The following is a 24,734-nucleotide window of genomic DNA, read 5'->3' as shown; positions in this document are numbered from 1 at the left end:
CTGAGCTGAACTGAAATATGCCTTTTGATTTTGTATTTTATATTCTGCACTTTTGCTCAGTTTTTGGTTGCTGTTTGCGTGTGGGGTGGGGGGGTAGGTGGGTGCGGTTAAATTTTTTCTTTGTACGGGTTCCATGGCTCTTCTTTGTTTCGTGGCTGTCTGTGGGAAAGTCGAATCTCAGGGTTGGATATTGCATACATATTTTGATGATATATCTTCTTTGAACCCTTTTAAGGAGTAACATGCTGTATATCAAAGGAATCCATTTGCAAAGGAGTTGCATCAAAGTCTGTGAAAAATAAAAGCTCAATGCTGCAGGAGATAACATATTAGTGTGGACAGAGTTGTTTCACTGCTTAGGAAGGTGTAACAAATGGCAAGTGCTCCAAGGGCACTATCATCTCCATCGTGGGCACTAGCCTCCCCACCTTCGAGGACATCTTTAATCGGCAATGCCTCAAGAAGCTGGTATCCATTAATAAGGACCTCCCATCATCCAGGACATGCCCTCTTCTCATTTCTACCATCAGGGAGGAGGTAAAGGAGCTTGAATTCACATGCTCAACATTTTAGGAACAGCATCTCCCCTCTACTATCAGATTTCTGAACGTACCATGAACACCGCCTTATTTTTTCTCTCTGTTTGCACAACCTCTTTGTACAGATTTCTTATTGTAACTTACATGATTTTTTTACACATTGCATTGTAATCCTGCCACAAAACAAAGAAGTTCAAGTGATATAATGTGATAATAAAGTTGATTCTGATTTGACAGGTTACATACAGTAAGTAAGTTGCATGGACTATGATTGCTAAATTTGCTGATGGCACCAAGAAAGGAAAGTAGGTTTTCAAATTGACATAAGGAAGATATGGATTACTTGACTGAGTGGGCAAAGGTCAGGCTAATGGTATGTATTTTGAGGAGATTTGAAATTGCCCATTCATTTGGAAAAGTGAAAATGTCCTTCATCTGAATTGCAGAGCTGTGGTATATAGGACTTGGATATCCTGGTGCTCAGTTTGTAAATGACTAGTACGCAGCAAGTAATTAGGGAAACTAATAGAAAGTGCCCTTTCTTTTAAATAGAATTAAATATAAAATTGTCAAGCTTAGGCTTCAGTTCTATAGGCTGTCTTTGAGATCACATCTTTGCTTATTGTATAGCCTCCTTAGTCCAGGCAAACTTATTTCAGTGCAAATAGTTCAGCAAAGTGTTACTAAACTAATTATTTGAATGGAATGTTTTGCCTAATTGTGAAGGGCTGCAAAGCTACACTTGCATCTATTGGAGATTGAAAGGAAGTAATATCCTCAGGAGTTTATACAGAATGCTAAAGAGGATGTTTCCTCTTCTGAGAGAACCTGAAGCCACGGTCATTGTTTAAATCTGAATGACTCTTCATTTAAGAAATTTCTCTTTCTCTCTCAGTGGGTCATGACTCTTTGGAACTTCCTTCCTCAAAGGATGCTGGAAATAGGGTAGATGAATATTTTAAGGCAAATGTCTATAGCCACTGGATAAGCAAGAGAATTAAAGGTTACCAGAGTTAATAGAAATGCAGAGTTGTGGTTACAGTCAGATCTGGCATGAGCTTATTGAAAGGCAAAGCAGGTTTGCGAGATTGGGCAGCTCTCTCTGTACTTAATTAGCATGTTCAAATATGTTAAACAGTTTGTTAATCGAAGCCTCTTAACTCATTCCATCACAAATTTGAGAACACTTGGAGGAGAAAATCAAAAAAACTGCAGTTAGAAAGAACATTACAAACTTGGCAAATCTCAATACTTAACCCTAAAAAACATTTTTATTTGTACTCTGAAATAACAATTAGGTTCTTGTGGAAGCTTTGGGTGAAAACATACGTTATTTGCCAACATTATTATGAAAAAGCAAAAATATGAAGGCTTAGATTTATTAGGGATCAAACATAAACATCCATATTTTGTGAAAATGCCATCTATTTCATTAATTTTTGATCATCCTTTACAGGTTTGGCAACGCTCAGGGGTAGTGCATAGGGATTAGCTGACTGAAAAGCTCTTTCAGTTCTTTTTGCGCAGATGGGGCATGGACATCAATTCCTCATTTGCATTGTTGGGCCATCCACTATTTAAAGTCTTGCTGTTAAGGGTCTGAATGCCTTATCAAGCAGGTTCCAGTTGCTAAATACTCATTGCTCCAGAGAGCACAGATGGGTGAAATTAGTTGGAAAAATCAAGGCCACAATGTACATGAAACTAGACATATCTCTGAAGCAAGACAAAACAGGATCTTCAATCAGATACAGAAACATCTGCTGGTATTTAAAAAAAAACATACAATTGGTTTGTTTCAGTGCTTACCTCAAAAAGTCTGTTGTCCTTATTATATTGAACCACATCCATGAAATTCCCAGCCAATGTCTCCAATAAATAAGCAGAATCCATTCCGGATTTTATTTCAAGTGGGTCACATAACCTGAAATGGTGATGGCCAATGGTTTGTGATTTTAAAAGAATAGTATGTTGAAAAGTGGAATAAGGTATACTTAAGTTTAAATTAATCTAGTGTCACATGTTGAAGTGTTACTATTTTGTATGCAAAAAGTCTTTTTGCCTTTCTATAAAGCACCTACCACTATTCGTTAAAATATTTTACTGCACTGTACCTACATGCACAGTTACAAGAACAGTAGCATAACGGTTAGCCCAACACTATTACAGCACAGGACGACAGAGATCAGGGTTCAAATCTGATTTCATCTGTAAGGAGTCTGTGGAATGTATGAGTTTTCTCCAGGCACTCCGGTATCCTCCCACTGTCCAAAGATGTATCGGTTGGTGGGTTAGTTGGTCATTGTATATTATTCTGTGATTAGTCTAGGGTTGAATAGGAGGGGTGGGGATTTGATAGGCCGGAAGGATCTACTCCCCACTTTATCTCCAAATATAAATAAGTAAATAAACTTTCAATCACCCACCAATAGAAGTCCTTTGGACTTAGATCCAAAGCAAACATCCCACCTATAAATCACAGAGGAGAATTCTCAGTACTCTTACTCCAATAGCTAGAAGAATAAGGTATGAGATTGGTGAAATCTGGATACTTATGCTTTAGAAAAATGCAACTGAGAAAATACACCATCAAACAACAAAGCAAATTGTAACTACTAATTCAACTTAAATTTGTATTTCAGGAAGAGATATACTTACAAAACCTGTATTTACAACAATTATCAGGAAATTTCCTTCAGAGCCAAATTTGGTGAGTATAATTGTCCTCACTAAACAGAACTGCTGAAGTGCATGTGGTAAGAACACTTCAGAATTGAAATGGAAGGAATAGCAGAACTTTGACCACAAGTTATGAAGGAAAATCAATACCATTCCAAAGCAATGTATACAAAATGCTGAAAGAGCTCAGCAGGTTATACAGTATCAGCAGAATGGAATAAACAGGTGAAGTTTTAGGCCAAGCCCCTTCATCAGGACTGGAAAGGAAGGGGGCAGAAGCCAGAATGATAGCAGAAACCAGTTGAAAGGGAAGATGGGTGGGGAAGGATTTGAAGTTAGAAGCTGGGAGGTGATAGATGGAAAAGGTAAAGAGCTGAAGAAGAAAGAATCTGATATGAGAGAACAGTGGGCCATGGGAGAAATGGAAGGAGATGGGGGACCAAAAGGAGTTGATGGGCAACTGAGGAGAAGAGGAGAGATAAGAGAGAAGACAGAATGGGGAATGGAAAAAGAGAGAAGGAAGGGGTAAGAAATTACCGAAGTTGGAGTAATTGATATTCATGCCCTCAGGTTGGATGTTACACAGATGGGAAATGAGGTGTTGCTCCTTCGACATCATCGTGGCAGTAGAGGAGGCCATAGACTGACATGTCAGAATGGAAATTAGAACCTTAGAATATTCGAATGTTTTTTGCAAGAACAGGCCATTCAGCCCAACAAAACTTGACAGATTCCTAAACACATAGTGTGTTGAAATAACTATTGAATTTAGACTTGTAAGTGTCAAAGGTAATACTCTCAACTATACAACTAAGTAGTTTGTTCCATGTGTCCACGACTTGCTGTGTAAAGAAATGCTTCCTACTGTTAGTCTGAAATGTCCCTTTAACCAGTCTCCACCCACTGCCCATGCCCTTGATGATGGATTAATTTTGAAGTCGCAGCTGGCACCCATCTTGCTTATACCCTTAGTAACCTTGAACATTTCTATCATGTCTCCTCTCATTCTACATTTACTTAGGCTAAAATGATATAATTCTTTCAATCTTTTTTTCATAGCTCATACCTTGCAGATCTGGAATGAGTCTAATTGCCCTTCTCTGAACACTTTCCAGTGCCTTCACACCCCTTACAATAACATAGACGCTAATATTGTACACAGTACTCAAGGTGTGCTCTCACAAGTGCATTATACAGCTTATATACAATCACAGACCTCTTTAAGTACCCTTTGATATATGTTGTCCGGCCCTGGAGATTTATTAACTTACAGCCTTTTCAGTTGAAGCAGGACCTCACTTTCTATGATCTCTAAGTCACTTAAAACAACCTTATTGTTCTCTACACTTACTGGCATATTATGTGTTAAGAGTATCTGCTGTGTCCTTCTCTGCATAATTGAGCACCCCACTATTATTCCTAACACACTTAACTTCCTTCTCAACTTTTCTTTTACCACTGAAGTATTGGAAAAATCTCTTGGAGTCAATTTTAGTATTATCAGCAATATCCTTCTCACCTGCCCCTTGGCAATCTGATTATCCTCTTGACTCTAGATTCATAATTCCGTATGCCCTATGGTTAACATCATTACTATTTTTTTGGTATTCCTTATTTAGCTGTCTTAACTTTTTATGTATATCTTTATTCATCTATGTAGTTGATCTATTGTTTGTATTGCTTCTCCTGGCCTTGGGTATGAACATTTCTTGCACAGTGTGTATTCCTCTTTAAATCAACCCTGTTATTCCTCAACTGACTCAATGTTAAGTAGTTCCTTCCAGTTTACCTTCTGAATTCCTTGCTGGATCTGCAAAAACTTTGCCTTTCTGAAATTCAATTTAGTGGCTTTGGTTTTTAATGATATACTCTGCCAAAAAACTTCAAGACTGACAATGTTATGATCGCTTGTTTTTAATGGGTCAACAACTTCCACACTTAAAATTCTATCCTGATTGTTACAGAATATCAAATCTAGACAGGCCTCCCCTCTTGTTGGTGCATTAACACACTGGGTCAAAAAACTATCATTCAATTACTCAGTGAGTTCACTTCCCTGTCACTGGGTTCTACCACTCAATATTTGGGAAATTAAAGATACCCATATCAAGAACATCACCCTCAGCTTTTTTTAATATTCTGCTAGAATAGTTTATTAAAATCACTATCATCATTAGGGGGTCTATAACACACACTCAATGTTATTCCTTTATCCTTATAGCTTTCAATTCTCAGCCAGGTATATTCACCAAATCTTGATTTATCTATCATAAGCAGCCTCACATTTAAATTCTCTTGTGTATATGGCTACTCCTCCAGCTTTAAGATTTTGCCTTTGTTTCCTAAGTAAAGGATATCCTTTAATACTATATTCAATACCATCCTTTGAGGTCTGCCAGGTTTCAGTTATTGCTATTATATCATACCTATAAGCACTTGGACATAATTCCAGCTCTATTATTTTATTTTTAATTCTTATTGCATTTATACAGGCTATTACTGATGATTTTCATATTTATTTTTATATTTTTGAAGCCTGTAATCTGTTTATGTCCTAATATGTTATTCTCCACTAAGATGTTTAAACAGTTGAGCCTGGCCTGTTCTAAAGTTCTCTTCTCTCATTCCCTAGTTCAGGGGTGTCAAACTCATTTTAGGTCACGGGCCAGATTGGGCAAAATGCAGCTTCATGCGGGCCGGATCAGTCGGGCGCGTGCGAATGCAGCTTTCATTGCCTCCGTTTTTTTCAGCCTGTTCTCATGTGTCTCAGTCTCTGCTATAACTACAAAGTGTTTCACTTCACAAATTCCGTTTCTTATGAAGAAGACTGCTGAGCAAGCATTATTTTTATGATTGGTATTAACTTACAATCATAGGCTTCATATCACCGGGCCATTAATAATTAAAATAATAGATCTATCTAAAATGATCTCGTGGGCCGGATGTAATTGTACGCCGGGCCGGATATGGCCCGCGGGCCTTGAGTTTGACACCTATGCCCTAGTTTAAACAGTCCTCAACTAACTGATGCATACACCTACCTCATACATTAGTGCCCCTCTGGTACAGGTTCCATATGCTCCAAAAGGCACCCATTGTTCCATAAACCTATGTCCCTCTAAGCTACACCATGATTTGAGCCACGCATTAAATCTTCTAATCTCCTCCATCTTACCTGGACTGGCATGTAGCACAGGCAGAAACTGCGAGAAGATCACCTTCACAAACAAGAAAAAATCTGCAGGCTGGAAATCCAAGCAACGCACACAAAACGATGAGTTTCTCCAGCATTTTGAGTGGTGTATTGAGAAGACCACTTGTCAGTTCTGTTCCTAAGCTTCCCACCTAACTCTTCCAAATTTTCTTGCAGAAATGACAGCCTGCCCTCTCCTATGTCATTGTTCCGATGTGAACAGTGACTACTGGATCCACCCCAGCTCTGGCCAGGAACTTATCTACTTGTCCAAGGACGTCTCCTACTTGTGCTCCTGGTAAGCAACACAATATGAGACTTATTGTTAGTCCACACCTGATTCTCAACACCCCACCCCCTCCCCAGATAATTGAGTCCCTTACTATCACTACCTCCTTTTTATGGGGTTTACGTTCAGGATTAGAGAGGGTCCTGTGGGCTCCCCTGCACTGCCTACCACCTCTTACATTTCATGGTCGTCATCGAGCATCACTAGATGTTCAAAATAGTTGGACATTTCCATCTCGGGGGTTGACGCCCCCAGACAGCGTGCACCTCTTATCCTGCACTTCCTTCCCACAGACACCCACCTGACTCGTTCCTCCTGGTCTGGACTCACAACCCATGGCTCTCGTGAGGTACCCACCATCTCCCTAAAGGACATCTGGAGCACAACTGCTAATACTCTACAACATTGCCAGTCAGTATTGGAGTATAAAAGTTGCATTGTTTGCCGTGTAACCAAAACTATGTAGTCAGTTTTGAGTTTGCTATTTGCTATGCATGTACCCAATTTAGTAGGAGAATGAAATCTTAGGAATGTAGAAGATAATGGTGTGTTAATGAGAGGCTAGCTAGGAGATGTAGATTAAGAACATGATTAAGTCAATGGGTAGAAACAATAGTGGCGGATGTACTTGTGATACGCAACTGTAGACCGATTGGATATGCTAATGCAACTAAACCAGGAGATTGCTATAAAAAATGCTATGTACAAGGATCAGTGGGCAATCTGCGACAAGCTCAATGACTGCTTCAGCTTTGATTTCCAAATTAAAGTTTAATACTTCTTGAAGTATCTTCTGCGTCTCCTGGTCGTTTGTGGGGCACGAAAAACCACGACAAAATTGGCGACCACGGCAGGACCAGAAAGAGACCCGCGGAAAGGAAACGACAGATTGGGAACGCTTCCCAGTCCTCTAGGGACCCCCACATGGCTAACAGAATTAAGGGTGCATCGAAACGAAAGTTAAGCGCTTTTTGCGACAATTTGGACTAAGAATTCTGTTGGCTTTGGGGAGGTCTTGGAGTCTCAGAAGTGTGGAACCACTGCCGAATGGTCTCTCCGGTCCAAAGAATCTGGCAGAATTGGGGGTTAACAGGAGGCTCAGAGGATTGATCAAGAACACTGCGGTGAGGGTACATACAAATAAACTAATAAGAAGTTAAGTGAAGAAAAATTCCACATGGTGTTGGTAATTCCCTGTGGATACTGCTTCGTATAAAACGAAGGTCTGAACGGGCAGGGAAAGGGAAAATAAAGAAAATCCTCGTGAATACCGCCTTAAGAGATAAGGGTCTAATTAGACGAAGTGCATAGAGAAAATCCCTGTGGATACCGCTTCGTATGAAATGAAGGTCTGAACGAGCAGGGAAAGGAAAATAGGGAAAATCCTCGTGGATACCGCCTTAAGAAATCAGGGTCTGAATAGACGAGGTGCAAAGAGAAAGGTCTGCGGATACCGCTCTGAGTAGAGGTCTGTACGATCAGAACAGAATAGGAAACAAGGACAGTTCAATATATAGTTTAAAGCGCTGGTAGATAGACAATAGACTAGGCATAGAATTAGTGTAAATAATATTATCCAGTAAACGAACTGTGAATCTCTGAAATACCTTACAAAGAGAGAACAGCATGACAGGTAAAGGAACGGCAGTAGAGATTCTGAGCAAAAAAATCCTGGTAAATAAATAGGAGATCACAAGAACTTCAGAAAAATGGGAAAAGAGAACCAAAAACCTGGTCATAAAATGGCCAAGAGAAGGAACGTTTGATGTAAGCTTGTGCAAAGAAATGGAGGCACTAATTAAAAATTACAAACCAAAAGATAAATCTAAGAAAAGAGGGCAAAAAAGAGAACCAGAAATGGAAGTGCTAAAACTCTTCAAAATGGAGGGAGAAAGGCTGAGGAGGACAGGTAGAATATTGATTACAAGCGAGGAAGACACTAAGGTGATGGAGAAACAGCCTGTTAGAGAGAGAGGAAGATACAGTGAGAAGCTGGCTTCAGCTCCGTACCCGGATGCGAAACAGAAAAACCCCCTCCCTATAATGAGGAAGGAACCCCTAAGCAGTGCCCCCTGCTGACGGGGACAGTAAACATGCAGAGAGAAGTACAAGTTTGGGATAATGAGGAGGAAAAAAGACAATAGGAGAAGGAAAAAGTGGCGATACGGAAGGAGATACAGGCAGAAAGGATAAAGGTGGAACAAGCAGAGAGAGAAATGAAAGAAGAGATTGAACGGATGAAATACTTGAGAGAGGAAAAGGCGTATGAGGAGTATCGGTTATACCATAGAAATGAACAGACTCAATTCAAACAGCCCAGACAGGACTGGAATTCCCAAGGAGGGGGACAGAGGAGCTATGAGCAGAGGGGACCAGTGAGGAAACAGGGGGAAAGAGAGGTAGAGAGATTGTGCTGGGGATGTAATCAGCCAGGTCACATGAGAAGAGATTGTCTGTTTACACCATGGCCTGTCACACACCAGCAGGAACCGATAAGAAGGGAACTAAAGTTTAGCCAAGGACCAGCCCCCACAGGCCCAAGCGGACCTGTGAACCCCTATGCGAGGTATTAGGGGTGCCCCGAGAACTCGAGTGGGAAGGGACATTACCCAATGATAACAAGGGAGGCAGACGAGGAACCCAATGTTCAGGTTATGTTAGAAGGGCAACTGACACCAATGATGATAGATACTGGAGCCACGTACACTTGTGTATAGCCACAGTATGCCCTTCACCTTCCCATGTCAGGAAAGTTTATTAAGACAGTAGAGTTCTCGGGGAAAACACAGTTGACACAGTGCACAGCTCCAGTGCAGTTGAGAATGGGAAATAAAGGAATTGTTTTGCTGGTGCTAGTATTTAAAGGAACCCCGATTAATTTGTTAGATGCCTTATTGAAACTGGAATTAAAATTAGAATGCACCAGAAATGGCCTGCGTGTGGAAAGAGCAGGGGCTCAATTGATAGTGCGAGAAGACAAGAAGGCTAATGTCTTTTGGATAGGAGACAAAGCAGATCAGATTCAGGAAACCTGGGAAAAATGGAAAAAGGGCGTGCAGGCTATATTACCCAGGGCTGTAATGCTCAAATCTGAGCTACATTGTACAGTAATTTTTGACGAGACTCAGAACGGGGAGTTAGAGGAGAGATGGCACCTGGAGGCATTTACCCAACAGCACCTGGAAGGGGAGGCTGTGATAATTGGAAAGCAAGGGGCAGCTTTACAAGTTAAGTGGAACACCTTTTTAGACAAATGGTACAGGATCCCAGAGGCTGCGCCCCACGTAACGTTGTTGGTAAACATGGGATATCAGTCTAAAGACTTAGGACCCTTAGTTAGGAGTGCTGAAACCGTAACAGTGTGGAGGAAAATCACGCCAGAGGTGTGGATATCAGAAGCAACAATTGCATTAAAATAATGGTAAGTGTAGATATGGTAGGGACAGTGAGAGAAGTCGAAATAACTCCCCAACCACACATGCCATTGCTGGGAAAGGAAAGAGGCCAGCAGAAAGATAAAAGGTTAGATGAGTTGCCATTTATTCTGTGGTCACAGCATGACACAGACGTAGGGAAAATAAAAACAGCTAGTCCGGTGGAAATAAGGCTGAAAAGGGGAGCAATTCCACCCAGGAGACCACAATACCCTCTAAGACAAGAAGCAGAAGAGGGAATAGCATCGACAGTGCAGGGGTTGCTTGAAATAGGAGTGCTTAGAAGAACAAACAGTCCATGCAATACCCCGTTGCTGCCGGTCTTAAAAGCAGATAAATCTAAGTGGAGATTGGTGCATGATTTGCAACCGGTAAATGATGTGGTAGAGGACTGGCCAGCGGTAGTCCCCAACCCACACACGCTTTGAACTAATGTTCCACCAGAAGCAAATTACTTTTCAGTGATTGATTTGTGTTCGACTTTCTTCAGCGTTCTTCTAGCTGACCAGTGTCAGTATCTGTTTGCATTTACTTACAGAGGTGCTCAGTATACCTATGCCAGAATGCCGCGAGGGTTTAAACATTCACCACATGTTTTTAATCAGGTGTTGAAGGCAGACCTAGAGGGCATACCTTTGGAAAGTACATTGTTACAGTATGTGGATGACCTGTTGATTTGCTCCCACAGTAAGGAACAGTGTGAGCAGGACACTATAACTCTGTTAGAGAAGCTGGCGCACGGAGGACATAAAGTATCCAAAAAGAAACTGCAATTTTGCACGCAGCAAGTGGAGTACTTAGGCAGGGTAATATCCAAGGGATTGAAGGCGATAGCACCAGATCAGATTGAGGCAATAACTAAGGCCCCAAAACCCCAGACTGTAGGGCAGATGATGACGTTTTTGGGAATGGCAGGGTACAGCTCAGATTGGATAGGAGAATATGCTGAGATTGTGGCACCTTTGAGAAAGATAATGAAAGAAGCAGGACATACAAATTTGAAGAGCGGCTTACAGTGGAATGGAGAGGCAGAGATAGCTTTCAATACTATTAAGCAGGAATTGCAGTCGCACCAGCATTAGCTTTGCCTGACTACGAGAAGGTTTTTCATTTCTATGTATCCAACCGACAGGAGGGTTATGTCACAGCAGTTCTCACACAAGAGACAGGCACAGGAAAAACAAAGCAGCCCATAGCATACTACATTACGAGACTCAGGGGTATCCACCCTGTTATCAGGGATTGGCGGCGCTGTACTATGCATATGAGAAGGCATCATCTGTAACCCTAGGCTATCCTGTGACTGTACACACACCACAAAGTAGCAGAATTGCTTGAAAGAGGGAAATTTGTGCTGACGCCAGCCAGGATAGCAGCGTATCAGAAGCTATTGACATTTCCAGATATAACTCTACAGAGATGCACTACCAGTAATTTAGCCGATTTTGTCCCTTTGGGCTATGAAGGAGAACCCCATGATTGTATAGGGAAGACAATGGTGTTTGCCAAATTGAGAGCAGATTTACGGTCAGAACCACTAGAGGATGCAGATAAAAAGGTTCTGTTTGTAGATGGCTCTTGTTATAGGGACTATGATGGAAATCATGCAGGGTTCTCAGTAGTGCAGCAGGATCAGTCGAGTTATAAGATTATTAGGATGGAGTCCTGTCCCCAACTGTGTTCCGCCCAGCTAGCGGAAATCAAAGCCCTGACAGCTGCATGTGAAATGATGGAAGGTGAGAAAGTAGACATTTATACTGATTTGGCGTATGCTCATGGAGTATGCCATTTGTTCGGGGCAGTGTGGAAACAGTGGTTTTAAAAAAAGCAGTGGAGATCCCATACATTGTCAGCAAATTCTAGACTTAATAAAAGCCATAATGAAACCTAAAGCATTGGCTATAGTAAAATGCCAGGCACATAAAAAAGGAAATAATGTAATAACAAAGGCAAATCAAGCTGTGGACGAGGCAGCTAGAAAAGCGTCTGGATGTACATCAGCTGTCATTGCCCCCCAGGTAAGCCTAGCTCCAGAACCTGTGGTAGAGGACCTAATTGAAATACAAGGTAAGGCAACTTTGGCAGAACAGACAATGTGGAGAGGACAGGGGGCCAAGCAGAACCCAGAAGGCTTGTGGAACATGGAAGACGGTTTGCTGGTACTGCCCACTCCTCTACTGAAGATTCTGATTTCAGAAGCGCATGGGATTGACCATTGTGCAAGAGGGAAGTGATAAAGAAAATAAAGAAGGATGGTTTTTGGTCACCTTATTTACAGGCTTCAGTGGACTTTGTCTTGTCACAGTGCGAGGTACGCGCACAGAATAATGTTCAGAAGGGAACTACAACCCCAATAGTTCACGTTCCTGTACCTGAAGGACCATTTAAACGTCTAGTGATCGATTATATAGACATGATAGAGACAGTGAAAGGGAAAAGATACATGCTGTTAGTAATTGATCGATTTAGCAGATGGGTGGAGGTGGTACCTTCAAGAGATCAAGGGGCAAGACAGTGGTAAAATTTCTGACAAATGAAGTGATCCCAAGGTTTGGAATACCTACAGAAGTTAGCTCAGACAATGGTTCAGTTTTTATCCAGAAAGCAAACAAATTGGTACTACAAGCACTGAGGATAAAGCAAAGATTTGGATGAGTATACCACCCTCAGTCGCAGGGCATGGTAGAGTGAATTAATGGAACCCTGAAAGCCAAACTGAACAAAATTTGTGCAGACACTAAACTTAATTGGGTCAATGCTTTACTGTTAGCATTGATGAGTTACCGTATGCAAACTAATTGAATGACATGCTTGACACCGCGTGAGATGCTTACTGGGAGGCCCATGCCAGTGCCCCAGTGGAGAGGGCCGTATAAAGGACCTAGTTTGGAACAATTGGAAATAGAATTGAAACAATACATGCAGCAGCTAACTATGATACATAGGTCTACTTATGCACAGGAAAAACAGAAAGAGCTGGAGACTGTACAAGGGGAAGGACCGATCAAACCAAGAGACCAGCTTTACGTGCGAGTTTTTCGGAGAAAGTGGAATGAGCCAAGAAGGGAAGCACCCTTTATGGTGACCAAGGCATCACCCACCACAGTTCAGGTAGAAGGACGCTCCACCTGGTACCATCTGAACCATTGCAAGTGGGCAGTCCCGCAAGGGCAATCAGGTGAGGTGTCCAAGGTAAGTGATGCGGAAGAGCAGTTAGCGGGAGACAGACAGGAGGAACAAGAAGCTGACACTGCACCGCAGGAGTTTGATCAATTAGTAAGGGAAATTTTTGATTCTGAGGACGGGCCGGAAGACCCTCAGGATGTGATGGTGGATAGTAGGGCAGATAATGGGGATGAGCTGGGGACGAGCAGTCGTGCCCCTGGGGACAAAGCACCCACATACTCCAGTGCAGACTTGGAAACCATTAGTGTGGCAGATATGGAATGGGACTAAGTCCCCACAGAACCTACAGAAAAGATATAAGAGGAGTACAACACTTAGCTCCTCGCCATGGTTACAGACACGTACTAATCAGTGATATCAATGAGTAACTTACACGGCAGGAATGATGAAGAGACAGAATTGTTACCTGTGCTCAAGGAAAAGTCCCACTCAACATGTAGTTCCCATGCCTTATAACTCCTCCACTTGCACGCGGTGGCAAAGAGAGAATAGGGAGCAATGTGAACGACAGTGTTCAGGTTCGATTAAGGCTTGCTTCCTGAAGCTTTGTGTTATAACAGATCCCTGCTATCAAAGCTGTATGAGAAACGCACCAATGTGACCATATTGATGAATGTTATATCAGGCTTCCTCGCAGTTTGTGTGATGTTTGGAGAGAAGTGCTGTACTTTTATACCAAATAACACTAGTCCAGAAGGATCGTTTACTAAGGCAACGTATAAGTTGAAAAGTCTAAGAAAGGAAGTTAAATAGAATGCAGGGTCCGGACATCAGTTATTTGACTGGTTAGAAAGTGGACTTGGAGGATGGGGAGCTCGGCTGACTAAACTGGCAATAACTGTCAGTATTGTATTGTTGAGCTGTGCGCTTGTGCTGTGCTGTTTTCTTCCTTGTCTCAAATCTCTTGTAGTGCGTGCTGCAACCAAACAATTTCTGATGCTCATGGCAATTACTGAAGCAAGCTTAGTGGAGAAAGAAACACCGAAAATGTATCGTTACAGCCTACAACACCTGCAGGATGAACAAGAGCAAAACGACAGTGTGGGAATAGATTGTAAGGGCTTCTGAGTCTTTTTCCCTGTCTCAGGTACAAAGGGACAGGTTTTTGGCTCAGCAGCCCAGGGTAACAGGGAGAGAATACTTTGAGGTCTTGGCGCAGAAAATTATAGTTTAACCCAAGATTTGGGAATAAGTGCTTGAGTTTATTGGGGCTTTTGTGCACTGTCTCTTATTCTTCTTTCTCTGTGTGAGACCCTATGGGTCTCAAAGGGGGAATATATTGGATCATAAAAGTTGCATTGTTTGCTGCTGTGTAACCAAAACTATGTAGTCAGCTTTGAGTTTGCTATTTGCTATGCATGTATCCAATTTAGTAGGAGAATGAAATCTTAAGAATGTAGAAGATAATGGTGTGTTAATGAGAGGTAGCTAAGAGATGTTGATTAAGAACATGATTAAGTCAATGGGTAGAAACAATAGTAGCCGCTATAGTAGCAACTATAGACTGATTGGATATGCTAATGCAACTAAACCAGGAGATTGCTATAAAACATGCTATGTACAAGGATTGGTGGGCAATCAGCGACTAGCTCAATGACTGTCTCAGCTTTGATTTGCAAATTAAAGTTTAACCCTTCTTAAAGAATCTTCTGCGTCTCCTGGTCGTTTGTGGAGCATGAGAAACCACGACATCAGCTACCTCCTCAAGTTCTGCCACCTTGTTCCCAGGGTGCTGGATTAACTGACATTTCTTGCATATGAACTGTCCAAGGGAGAAATTTTCCATGAATCTGAATATCAGGCAAGACTGACATTGCAGAGGCTGCATACTATATTTTTAGGGGGAAGAACCCTGAAGATTAAGTGATTGTATTTATTTAAATTCTTAAAAGTTAACTACTATTTATACTACTACTAATTTTTTCCCTATGCACCATTTAGCACCCAACATGCTTTGACCTTCTCCAGACTTTCTAGATTTGCGTTCCCTGATCGATTCTCTTTCTCCGCCGGTAAACTATACTGCAAAGTGACTCTTTGCCCCACCTTGTTAGGCCAACAACTTCACTACTAACTAATTATCATCTTGCTTTTTCATTGAAAACATGCCATGAACCTCGTACCACTAGCACGAGCCAACTGCTTATGCAAAAGTAACAAAAAACAGCTGACCAAAACGAGGGTTAGGCTGGAAAAAAAATCCTTTGTGGCTCCAAACACAGTGATATAAGCAGCCCAATGGGCGGGCACTAGGAAAATCCCTCCTTTTGTGGCGGACAGAGTGAAGATCATTGACAAAGCTGTCCCCCAACCTACATGAAGTTTCACCAAGCAGGTCATTCCAGGAGCTCTAGATACAGTAGATGACCCTGACAGACCCACAGGTGAAGTGTCATCTCACCTGGAAGGACTGTTTAGGGTCTTAAATGGTGGTGAGAAGGAAGGTTTAGTGGCCCATGTAGTACATAACCCACGCTGGGATAAGTGCCAGGAGGGACCAGTGGACAAAGAAGTCACAGCCAGCAATTCCTATGGAAAGCAGAGAGTGGGTGGAGGGGAGGGATAGATGTGTTTAGTGGTGAGATACTGTTGAAGATTATGGAAAAGTTATGGTGGAAGTTATGGAAAATGATGTGCTAGAGATGGAGGCTCGTTGGGTGGTAGGTAAGGAGAAAGGGACCTCCATCATTGTTATGTCAGTAGCAAGATACAGTTAAGACGAAATGTTTAGGAAATGGAGGAGATGTGGGTGAATACATCATTAGGGACAGAGGAAGGGAAATCCTACTCTCTAAAGGAGGAGGACACCTCAGACAGTCTGGAATGGAAAACCACATTGGGAGACTTTTCCCCATAACCTTTTGACGCCCTGAATTATCAAGAACCATTCAACCTCTGCTTTGAATATATCCAATGACTTGGCCTCCACAGCCATCTGTGCAATGAATTCTAGCGATTAACTACCATCTAGATAAGGCTACATCCACACTAGACTGGATAATTTTGAAAACATCATAAAGGACTCCTTCCATCCTGCGCATGGACTGTTTGAACTGCTTCTGTCTGGTAGGCGCTTCAGATCCCTCCAGACTAAGACTAATAGGCACTGGAGAAGTTTTTTCCCTACTGCGGTCACTTTGCTGAACAGTTAACTGCCAGTTAACTGTAGGCTAACTATCACTTGGATTGCACTACTTGTATGTATAATCTATATTTTCATTTATACTTATCATTATTATTGTTATGGGCAGAGAGACAACATCTGCCGGAAGTAAATTCCTTGTATGTGCACAGGTACTTGGCGATTAAAGTCTGATTCTGATTCTGAAAATGCCGGTTTCACGTAAAAACGACAGGCGTCCATACCATGCGTTTTTGAAAATATCTCTATCCACATTGAAACGGAGATTTCGGCGAATCTCCTCCTCCTGCGCATGTGCAGGACACATCTACCGAAAACAAGCGACATGTTCCGTGTCGAATCTCCCTGTGAAAGTGCGCGTTCGTGTAGTTACAGACTAAAAAAACTTAAATGACGGACAGCTGTTGGCTCCCGCGCAGGAGGACTTTAAAGTTAAAAAAAACAAATATGGAGTGTACGGAGGCAACCGACAGGGAGTTCACGGACAGATTGACCTGCTGACAACAAACATTGAAAAACTGACTAACTCTGTTGTATTAATAAAGCACCTTGTTAAATGTATTAAACATGTCTGCATCAGTGTTGTATTTCCATACAATGTTACATTAGGCTGTTACACATCTATTGTCAGAGAAGTATTTACATATATAGGTAAACCGAGCAAGGACAGAGAACAGGGCAAAGTGAATATTCTTATTTATTCGGTAGGTTATGGGTCAAAGTATTTGGTGAGTACATTTCTAACTCTTCTGGCTTCAGTCTCGTTGCTGTCTGCTCTGAAATTGTTAGGTTCTGTTCAAGAAAATGATGAAATAGCATGCTGCTGTCTGATAGTGTTTTCAAAAGTCTCTGGTTACCCCATTCACACTGATCTGCCCAAGCAGTGTTTTCAAAAATACACACCCTAGAAAGCGTTTCTAAAAAGCTCCTGTTTTGGGGGACGAAAACGCCATTTTAGTGTGGACGAAGAGTAAAAACAAAGAGAAAAGGCTTCGGTTACGGATTTATCCGGTGTAGTGTGGATGTAGCCTAAAGAAATCCCTCATTTCTATCCAAATGGGACATCCCTTTATTTAGAGGCTCTGCCCTCTGGCCCTAGATATCTGCACAATGGGAAACATCCTCTCCACATCCAGTCTTTCAGGTTTTTTCAATATTCAATAGGTTTCAATGAGATGCGCCCTCATTCTTCTAAACACCATTGAGTACAGGCTCAGAGCCATCAAATGCTCCTCAGACGTTAACCCTTTCATTCCCAGAATCAATCTAGACGCACTCCAATGCCAGCACATCTTTTCTTTTTTTTGTAATTTATTTTTTATTGAAGTTCATCATCAAACAAACATTTCCATAAGATGTATTTCAGACATTGTACGTATATATCATATAATCATATATGTCACAAATCTCCGCATAGTATTTATCTGAGGTATACACTTACAGAAAAGAGTGGAGGAGAAAAAAAAAGCAAAAGGAAAAGGAAAAAACTATGTAACGAGGAAAAACGAGGAAATCTGCAGATGCTGGAAATTCAAACAACACACACAAAATGCTGGTGGAACACAGCAGACCAGGCAGCATCTATAAGGAGAAGCACTGTCGACGTTTCGGGCCGAGACCCTTCATGTCTCGGGTTTCGGGTTTTGGCCCGAAACGCTGACAGTGCTTCTCCCTATAGATGTTGCCTGGCCTGCTGTGTTCCACCAGCATTATGTGTGTGTTTTTTTAGACTATTTACAAGTAGGAAGTGATTTTTTTTTACAACATATTCATTGATTTGTGAGAATAAAATCAGGCCTATGAGGCATTATGTAGTTAAACCATTTTTCCCAGTATGAATCAAATTGTTCCAGCTTATGATTAACAGATGCTATTATCTTCTCCATTTTGTAAATGTCCATTGTAATTTCCATCCATGTATTTAAAGTTGGGCTCTCCTGTGATAACCATTTCCTAGTAAGAGTCTTTTTACCAGCCACCAACAGTATATTCAATAAATATTTATCTCTTTTCAACCATTCTTGAGGTATATATCCAAAATATATGGTCTTACTCTCTAAGGGTATTTCACTTTTAAAGATGCCTTGTAGGGCATTGTTTATCCCCCTCCAATAGTCTTTGATAACAGGGCAGTCCCAAAAAATATGATAATGATTTACATTTTTATCTCCACATTTTCTCCAGCAAACAGGGAGGTTACTATCATAATGAGATTTCTGAGAGGGTGTAATAAAATATCTTATCAAGTTTTTCCATTCAAACTCCCTCCATTTCTGTGAACTGGTACACTTCCATTGATATCTCCATATTGTTGTCCATTCTTCCTCAGATATAATTATCCCTCCTTCCTTCTCCCATTTTGTTTTAATGTATGAAGTCGAATGTGTTTTAAGATTTGGCAACCCCTTATACATGCTTGAAATTAAGGTAAAAGTATCTTTAGGGGCAAGTGATCACAATATGACCGAATTTACCCTGTAATTTGAGAAGAAGAAGCTAAAGTCAAACGTATCAGTATTACAGTGGAGTAAAGGAAGTTACAGAGGCATGAGAGAGGAGTTGGCCAGAATTGACCAGAAAAGAACACTGGCAGGGATGACAGCAGAGCAGCAATGGCTGGAATTTCTGTAAGCAATTCGGAAGGCATAGGACATATACATTACAAAGAGGAAGAAGTCTTCTAAAGGCAAGATGACACAACCATGGCTAACAAGGGAAGTCAAGCCAACATAAAGGCCAATGAGGGGGCATGTAATAGAGCAAAACTTAGTGGGAAGTTTGAGAATTAGGTAACATTTTGATACCAACAGAAGGCAACTAAATAAGTAAGGAAGAAGATAAAGATGGAATATGAAAGTAAGCTAGCCAATAATACTAAAGAGGACACCAAAAGTTTCTTCAGATACATAAAGTATAAAAGAGGCAAAAGTGGACCACTGGACAACAATGCTGGAGAGGTAGTAATGAGGGGCATTGAAATGGCAGAAGAACTGAATAAGTATTTTGCATCAGTCTTCACTATGGAAGACACTAACAGTATGGTAGAAGTTCCAGATGTCAGGGTTCATGAAGAGTGTGAAGTTACCATTACTAGGGAGAAGGTTCTTGGGAAGCTGAAAGGTCTGAAGGTAGATAAGCCACCTGGACCAGATGGTCTACACCCCAGGGTTCTGAAAGAGCTGGCTGAAGAGATCATGGAGCATTCATAATGATCTTTCGAGAATCATTAGATTTTTGTGTGGTTTTGGAAGACTGAAAAACTGCAAATTTCACTCCACTCTTCAAGAAGGGAGAGAGACAGAATAAAGAAATTATAAGCCAGTTAGTCTGACCTCAGTGATTGGGAAGATGTGGGAGTCGACTGTTAAGGAAGTGATTACATGATACATAGAGGCAGATGATAAAATAGGCCATAGTCAGGATGGTCTCCTCAAGGGAAATTCTTGCCTAAAAAATATGTTGAATGTTTCAAAGAAATACCAAGCAAGATAGAAAAAGGAGATTCAGTTAATCTTGTGTACTTGGATTTTCAGAAGTCCTTTGACAATGTGCCACACATGAGGCTGCTTAACAAGCTACAAGTCCGCTGTATTACAGGCAAGCTTCTAGCATGGATAAAGCAGTGACAGGAGGCAAAGAGTGGGAATAAAGAAAGTCTGTTCTGGTTGGCTGCCAGTGACTAATAATGTCTACAGGGGTCTGTGTTGAAACCAATTCTTATTATGCTGTATGTCAATGATTGGAATGATGGAATTGATGACTTCGTTGCAAAGTTTGCAGATGATATGAAGATTAGTGGAGGAGCAGGCGGTTTTGAGAAAATAGAGAGGCTGCAGAAGGACTTAGACAGATTAGGAAAATGGGCAAAGAAGTAGCAGATGGAATACAGTGTCGGGAAGTGTATGGTCATACATTTTGGTAGAAGAAATGAAAGGGTTAACTATTTTCTAAATGAAGAGAAATAGAAAACTCTGAGATGCAAAAGGATTTGGGAGTCCTCGTGCAGGATTCCCTAAAGTAGTGGTCACCAACCCAGCGATCGCGATCGACTGGTTGATCTTTGAGACTTCCCCAGTAGATCCTGAAAAAAATGAAAAATAAATACACAAATACTGTTGAGAGATTGTTTCCGGGTTGCGGGGTTTTAGATTTGTTCTTTCTACCCAGTGTGCTTGTGTGTAGCTCCACCGCTATGCACTATACAGTGTACTTCTGTGGTCCCCAACCATGAGGAAACAATATGATTTGTCAGTATGAAATGACATGAGTCAGCTGCACCTTTCCTCATTCCCTGTCACGCCCAATGTTGAATACATATGAAGTCATTACCCACACGAGGTCGTCAGTCACCTAAATGCAGTGATACCCTCACACTAGGCATCACTGGTTGGCCTCGTGCAGCTGGCAGAAAGTGCCATTGCTACTGGCCCGGAGTGCGGACAGATGAGTACCACCTCTAAACTTGTTTACCGCACCGAATGTTCATGAGGAACCCGGTGCTAAAATACTTGCAGACAACCTAATTCGGGCTCAGGGTTTCGTAAGTAACAGAGCTGCTACCTCGCTGCGATCTTCTGAAAGTCATCCCTCGAGCCAATCTTTTGTCAGCCGATAGATCCTACAATGGGGGCAGGAGCGTGTCCTGTTGCACTCCTCGGTTGGTCGGTCGTTCTCTCCGGACTATGACTGCCACGGCCCCGGCACCGGGACCTCCGGCCCTGACCTTGTCCTCTCACCCCACCCACGACCAGCTGCACCTGGCCAAGGCGTCCGGCGGCAGGCGGGCGGAGGCTGGAGTTCGGGCCCAGAAGCTGTCTAATGAGGCAATGAAGCCCCCAAAACTGCTTCGGTACCTTGAGTCCAAGCACCCAGCACTTAAAGACATACCCACTGAGTTTTTTCAGCGAAAAAAATGTGAGCAAGCGGGACAGAAGCTAAGTGCTGAAAGCCACGTGAACTAAATTGCAGAATAGACTGTACATAAGGAAACTGCTTCGAGTATCGCTGTATTCCGGTCGTGTTTAACACCCCCCCCGCCCCACCCCCGTCAGCCGGTCTGCAAGAATATTGTCAATATTAAACTGGTCCACGGTGCAAAAAATGGTGGTGTACATACATTATTTCTTTTCTTTAAAAAATTTTTTTTTTTACCCCAAAAGAGAAAAAAACACTAACCAACATGGGCCATTGCATAATGTTAAATACATACAGTAGTGCCAATAACTCCGAACCGCCATCCAAAAAATTAAGGATAATAAAAGTAAGGTTTAGCAAAAGACAATTTAACTCATATGAAAATGTTGAATAAATAGTCTCCAAGTTTCTTCAAATTTAACTGAAGGATCAAAAACAACGCTTCTAATTTTTTCTAAGCTCAAACAAGAGATAGTTTGAGAAGACCACTGAAATATAGTTGGAGGATTAATTTCTTTCCAATTCAATAAAATAGATCTTCTAGCCCTTAATGTAACAAATGCAATCATTCGTCGAGATGAAGAGGATAAACGACTATTATCCACCATTGGTAAACCGAAAATTGCAGTAAAAGGATGCGGATGGAAATTGATATTCAGAACTCTTGAAATAATACTGAAAATATCTTTCCAGTAATTTTGTAAACAAGGGCAAGACCAAAACATATGGGTCAATGAGGCAACATCAGAATGACATCTGTCACAGGTTGGATTAACATGAGAATAAAATCGAGCAAGTTTATCCTTAGACGTATGAGCTCTATGTACAACCTTAAATTGCATTAGGGCATGTTTAGCACAAATAGAGGACGAATTGACTAATAGTAAAATTTTCTCCCATTGCTCAGTGGATATAAGACAATGAAGTTCTTCTTCCCATTCCTTCTTAATTTTTTCTTATATATCTGGCTGTATTTTCATGATCATATTATAAATGACAGCTACTAAACCCCTTTGACAAGGATTCAGAGCTAAAATTCTTTCCGCAATGTCCAATGGACATAGTTTCGGAAAAGACTGTAACTCATTATACAAAAAATTTCTAACTTGCAAATATCTAAAAAAAATGGGTTTTAGGTAAATTATATTTATTAGATAGCTGTTCAAAGGACATAATGCTATCATCCAAAAACAAATCACGAAAACATGTTATACCTTTTGTTTTCCATAAAAGAAAAGTTTGATCCATAAAAGAGGGCCGAAATAGGGCATGATAAAATAAACTTATTCAAACCACAAAATTTACGCAATTGAAACCAAATTCGCAATGTGTATTTGACTATAGGATTAGTTATTTGTTTATTCAATTTAGATAAAGAAAAAGGAAGTGAAAATCCTAAGATTAAAAACAATGAAAAGTCTTGTACAGATTTACATTCCAAATTTACCCATTGTGGGCAAGCAGCTGTAGTCAATTCTTGTGTCCAAAATATTAAATATTGTATATTAACTGCCCAATAGTAAACTCTCAAGTTTGGCAAAGCCAAACCGCCCTCCTTCTTAGGCTTCTGTAAATATTTTTTGCCTAGTCTAGGATTTTTATTCTGCCACAGATAAGAAGATATTTTGGAGTCAATAATATCAAAAGAAGATTTAGGAATAAAAATTGGTAATGCTTGAAATAAATATAAGAATTTGGGTAATACCATCATCTTAATAGCATTAATTCTACCAACCAATGACAAAGATAGTGGAGACCACCTGATAGCAAGTTGCTTAATTTGGTCAATTAAGGGTAAAAAGTTAGCTTTAAATAAATCTTTATGTTTTTTAGTAATTTTAATACTTAAATAAGTAAAATAATCTGTAACAATTTTAAATAGTAAATGTTTATAAATTGGAACTTGCATATTTAATGGAAATAATTCGCTCTTTTTAAAATTCAATTTATAACCAGAAAAGTTACTAAACTGAGCAAGCAAGGACGAAATGGCAGGAATAGATCTTTCAGGGTCAGATATGTATAGTAACAAATCATCAGCATATAATGATAACTTTAACGTCCCCTCCCCATGAGTAATACCCAAAATATTAGGTGATTCATGAATGGCTATAGCCAAAGGTTCTAAAGCGATGTCAAATAGTAAAGGACTTAAAGGACAACCTTGCCTTGTACCACGGAATAACTGAAAAAAAGGAGATCTTTGATTATTGGTAAAAACCGAAGCCAAGGGTTTATGGTATATTAATTTAATCCATGATATAAATTTTGAACTAAAATTAAAATGCTGCATCATATTAAATAAATATGGCCATTCAACTCTATCAAATGCTTTTTCAGCATCTAAAGAAATGACACATTCTGGTATTTTGGGTGAAGGAGTATAAATAATATTAATTAATTTTCTAATGTTAAAAGATGAATAACGATTTTTAATAAATCCAGTCTGATCTTCAGAAATGATTCGAGGTAATATATTTTCTAATCTAGTAGCCAAAATTTTACTAAAAATCTTAAAATCCGTATTCAGCAAGGATATAGACCGATAGGATGCACATTCAATAGGGTCTTTAACTTTTTTAAGAATTAAAGAAATAGAAGCTTCATAAAAAGATTGTGGCAATTTGCCTATAATTAATGCATCTTTAAAAAGTTTACAAAGCCAAGGAGAAAGTATAGAGGAAAAAGATTTTAAAAATTCTGTAGAATAACCATCTGGACCAGAAGCTTTACCGGAATTCATTGAAAAAATAGCCTTTTTTATTTCAGTTTCTGTGATAGGTGTATCTACGAATACACTATCCTCTACTGTTAATTTTGGAATATTCAATTTCCTTAAAAATTCATTTATTATAGAAGAATCCTCAGCAAATTCTGATTGATATAAAGAATTATAAAAATCTTGAAAGGCTTTATTTATCTCTTTATGGTCGATCGTCAGAGTGCCATCTTGTTTACGAATCCTAGTAATCTGTCGTTTAACCGAAACAGTTTTCAATTGATTAGCCAATAATTTACCAGACTTATCTCCATATACATAAAACTGGGTTCCAGATTTAATTAACTGATTTTCAATCGAAGAGGATAATAACAAACTATGCTCCATTTGAAGTTCCACTCTTTCTTTATAAAGTTCTTTGCTGGGGGTCACTGAATAAATCTTATCAATTGCTTTGATTTTATCAACCAATGTTAATATTTTCAAATTAGTTCGTTTCCTAACTCCAGCAGAGTATGAAATAATCTGTCCATGAATAAATGCTTTAAAGTGTCCCATAAAATTCCACTAGCGATCTCTGCTGTAGAATTTGTTGAGAAAAACAAATCAATTTGTTGTTTAATAAAATTAAGGAAGTCT

General features: G+C 40.4%; 1 protein-coding gene across 1 annotated transcript in view; it reads right to left on the bottom strand.

Annotated features, from left to right (window-relative positions):
* Positions 1–24,734, bottom strand: part of prss16 (serine protease 16) — an 87,581-nt gene that overhangs the window by 27,866 nt on the left and 34,981 nt on the right. The window contains exon 5 of the mRNA XM_059986985.1: positions 2,349–2,463. Coding sequence (XP_059842968.1) covers positions 2,349–2,463 — 115 coding nt within the window. The remainder of the gene's footprint in view (positions 1–2,348; positions 2,464–24,734) is intronic.

The sequence above is a fragment of the Hypanus sabinus genome, chromosome 2 (assembly GCF_030144855.1).
Source record: "Hypanus sabinus isolate sHypSab1 chromosome 2, sHypSab1.hap1, whole genome shotgun sequence".
Taxonomy (NCBI): Eukaryota; Metazoa; Chordata; class Chondrichthyes; order Myliobatiformes; family Dasyatidae; genus Hypanus; species Hypanus sabinus.
This window is presented reverse-complemented; position numbering and strand designations above follow the sequence as displayed.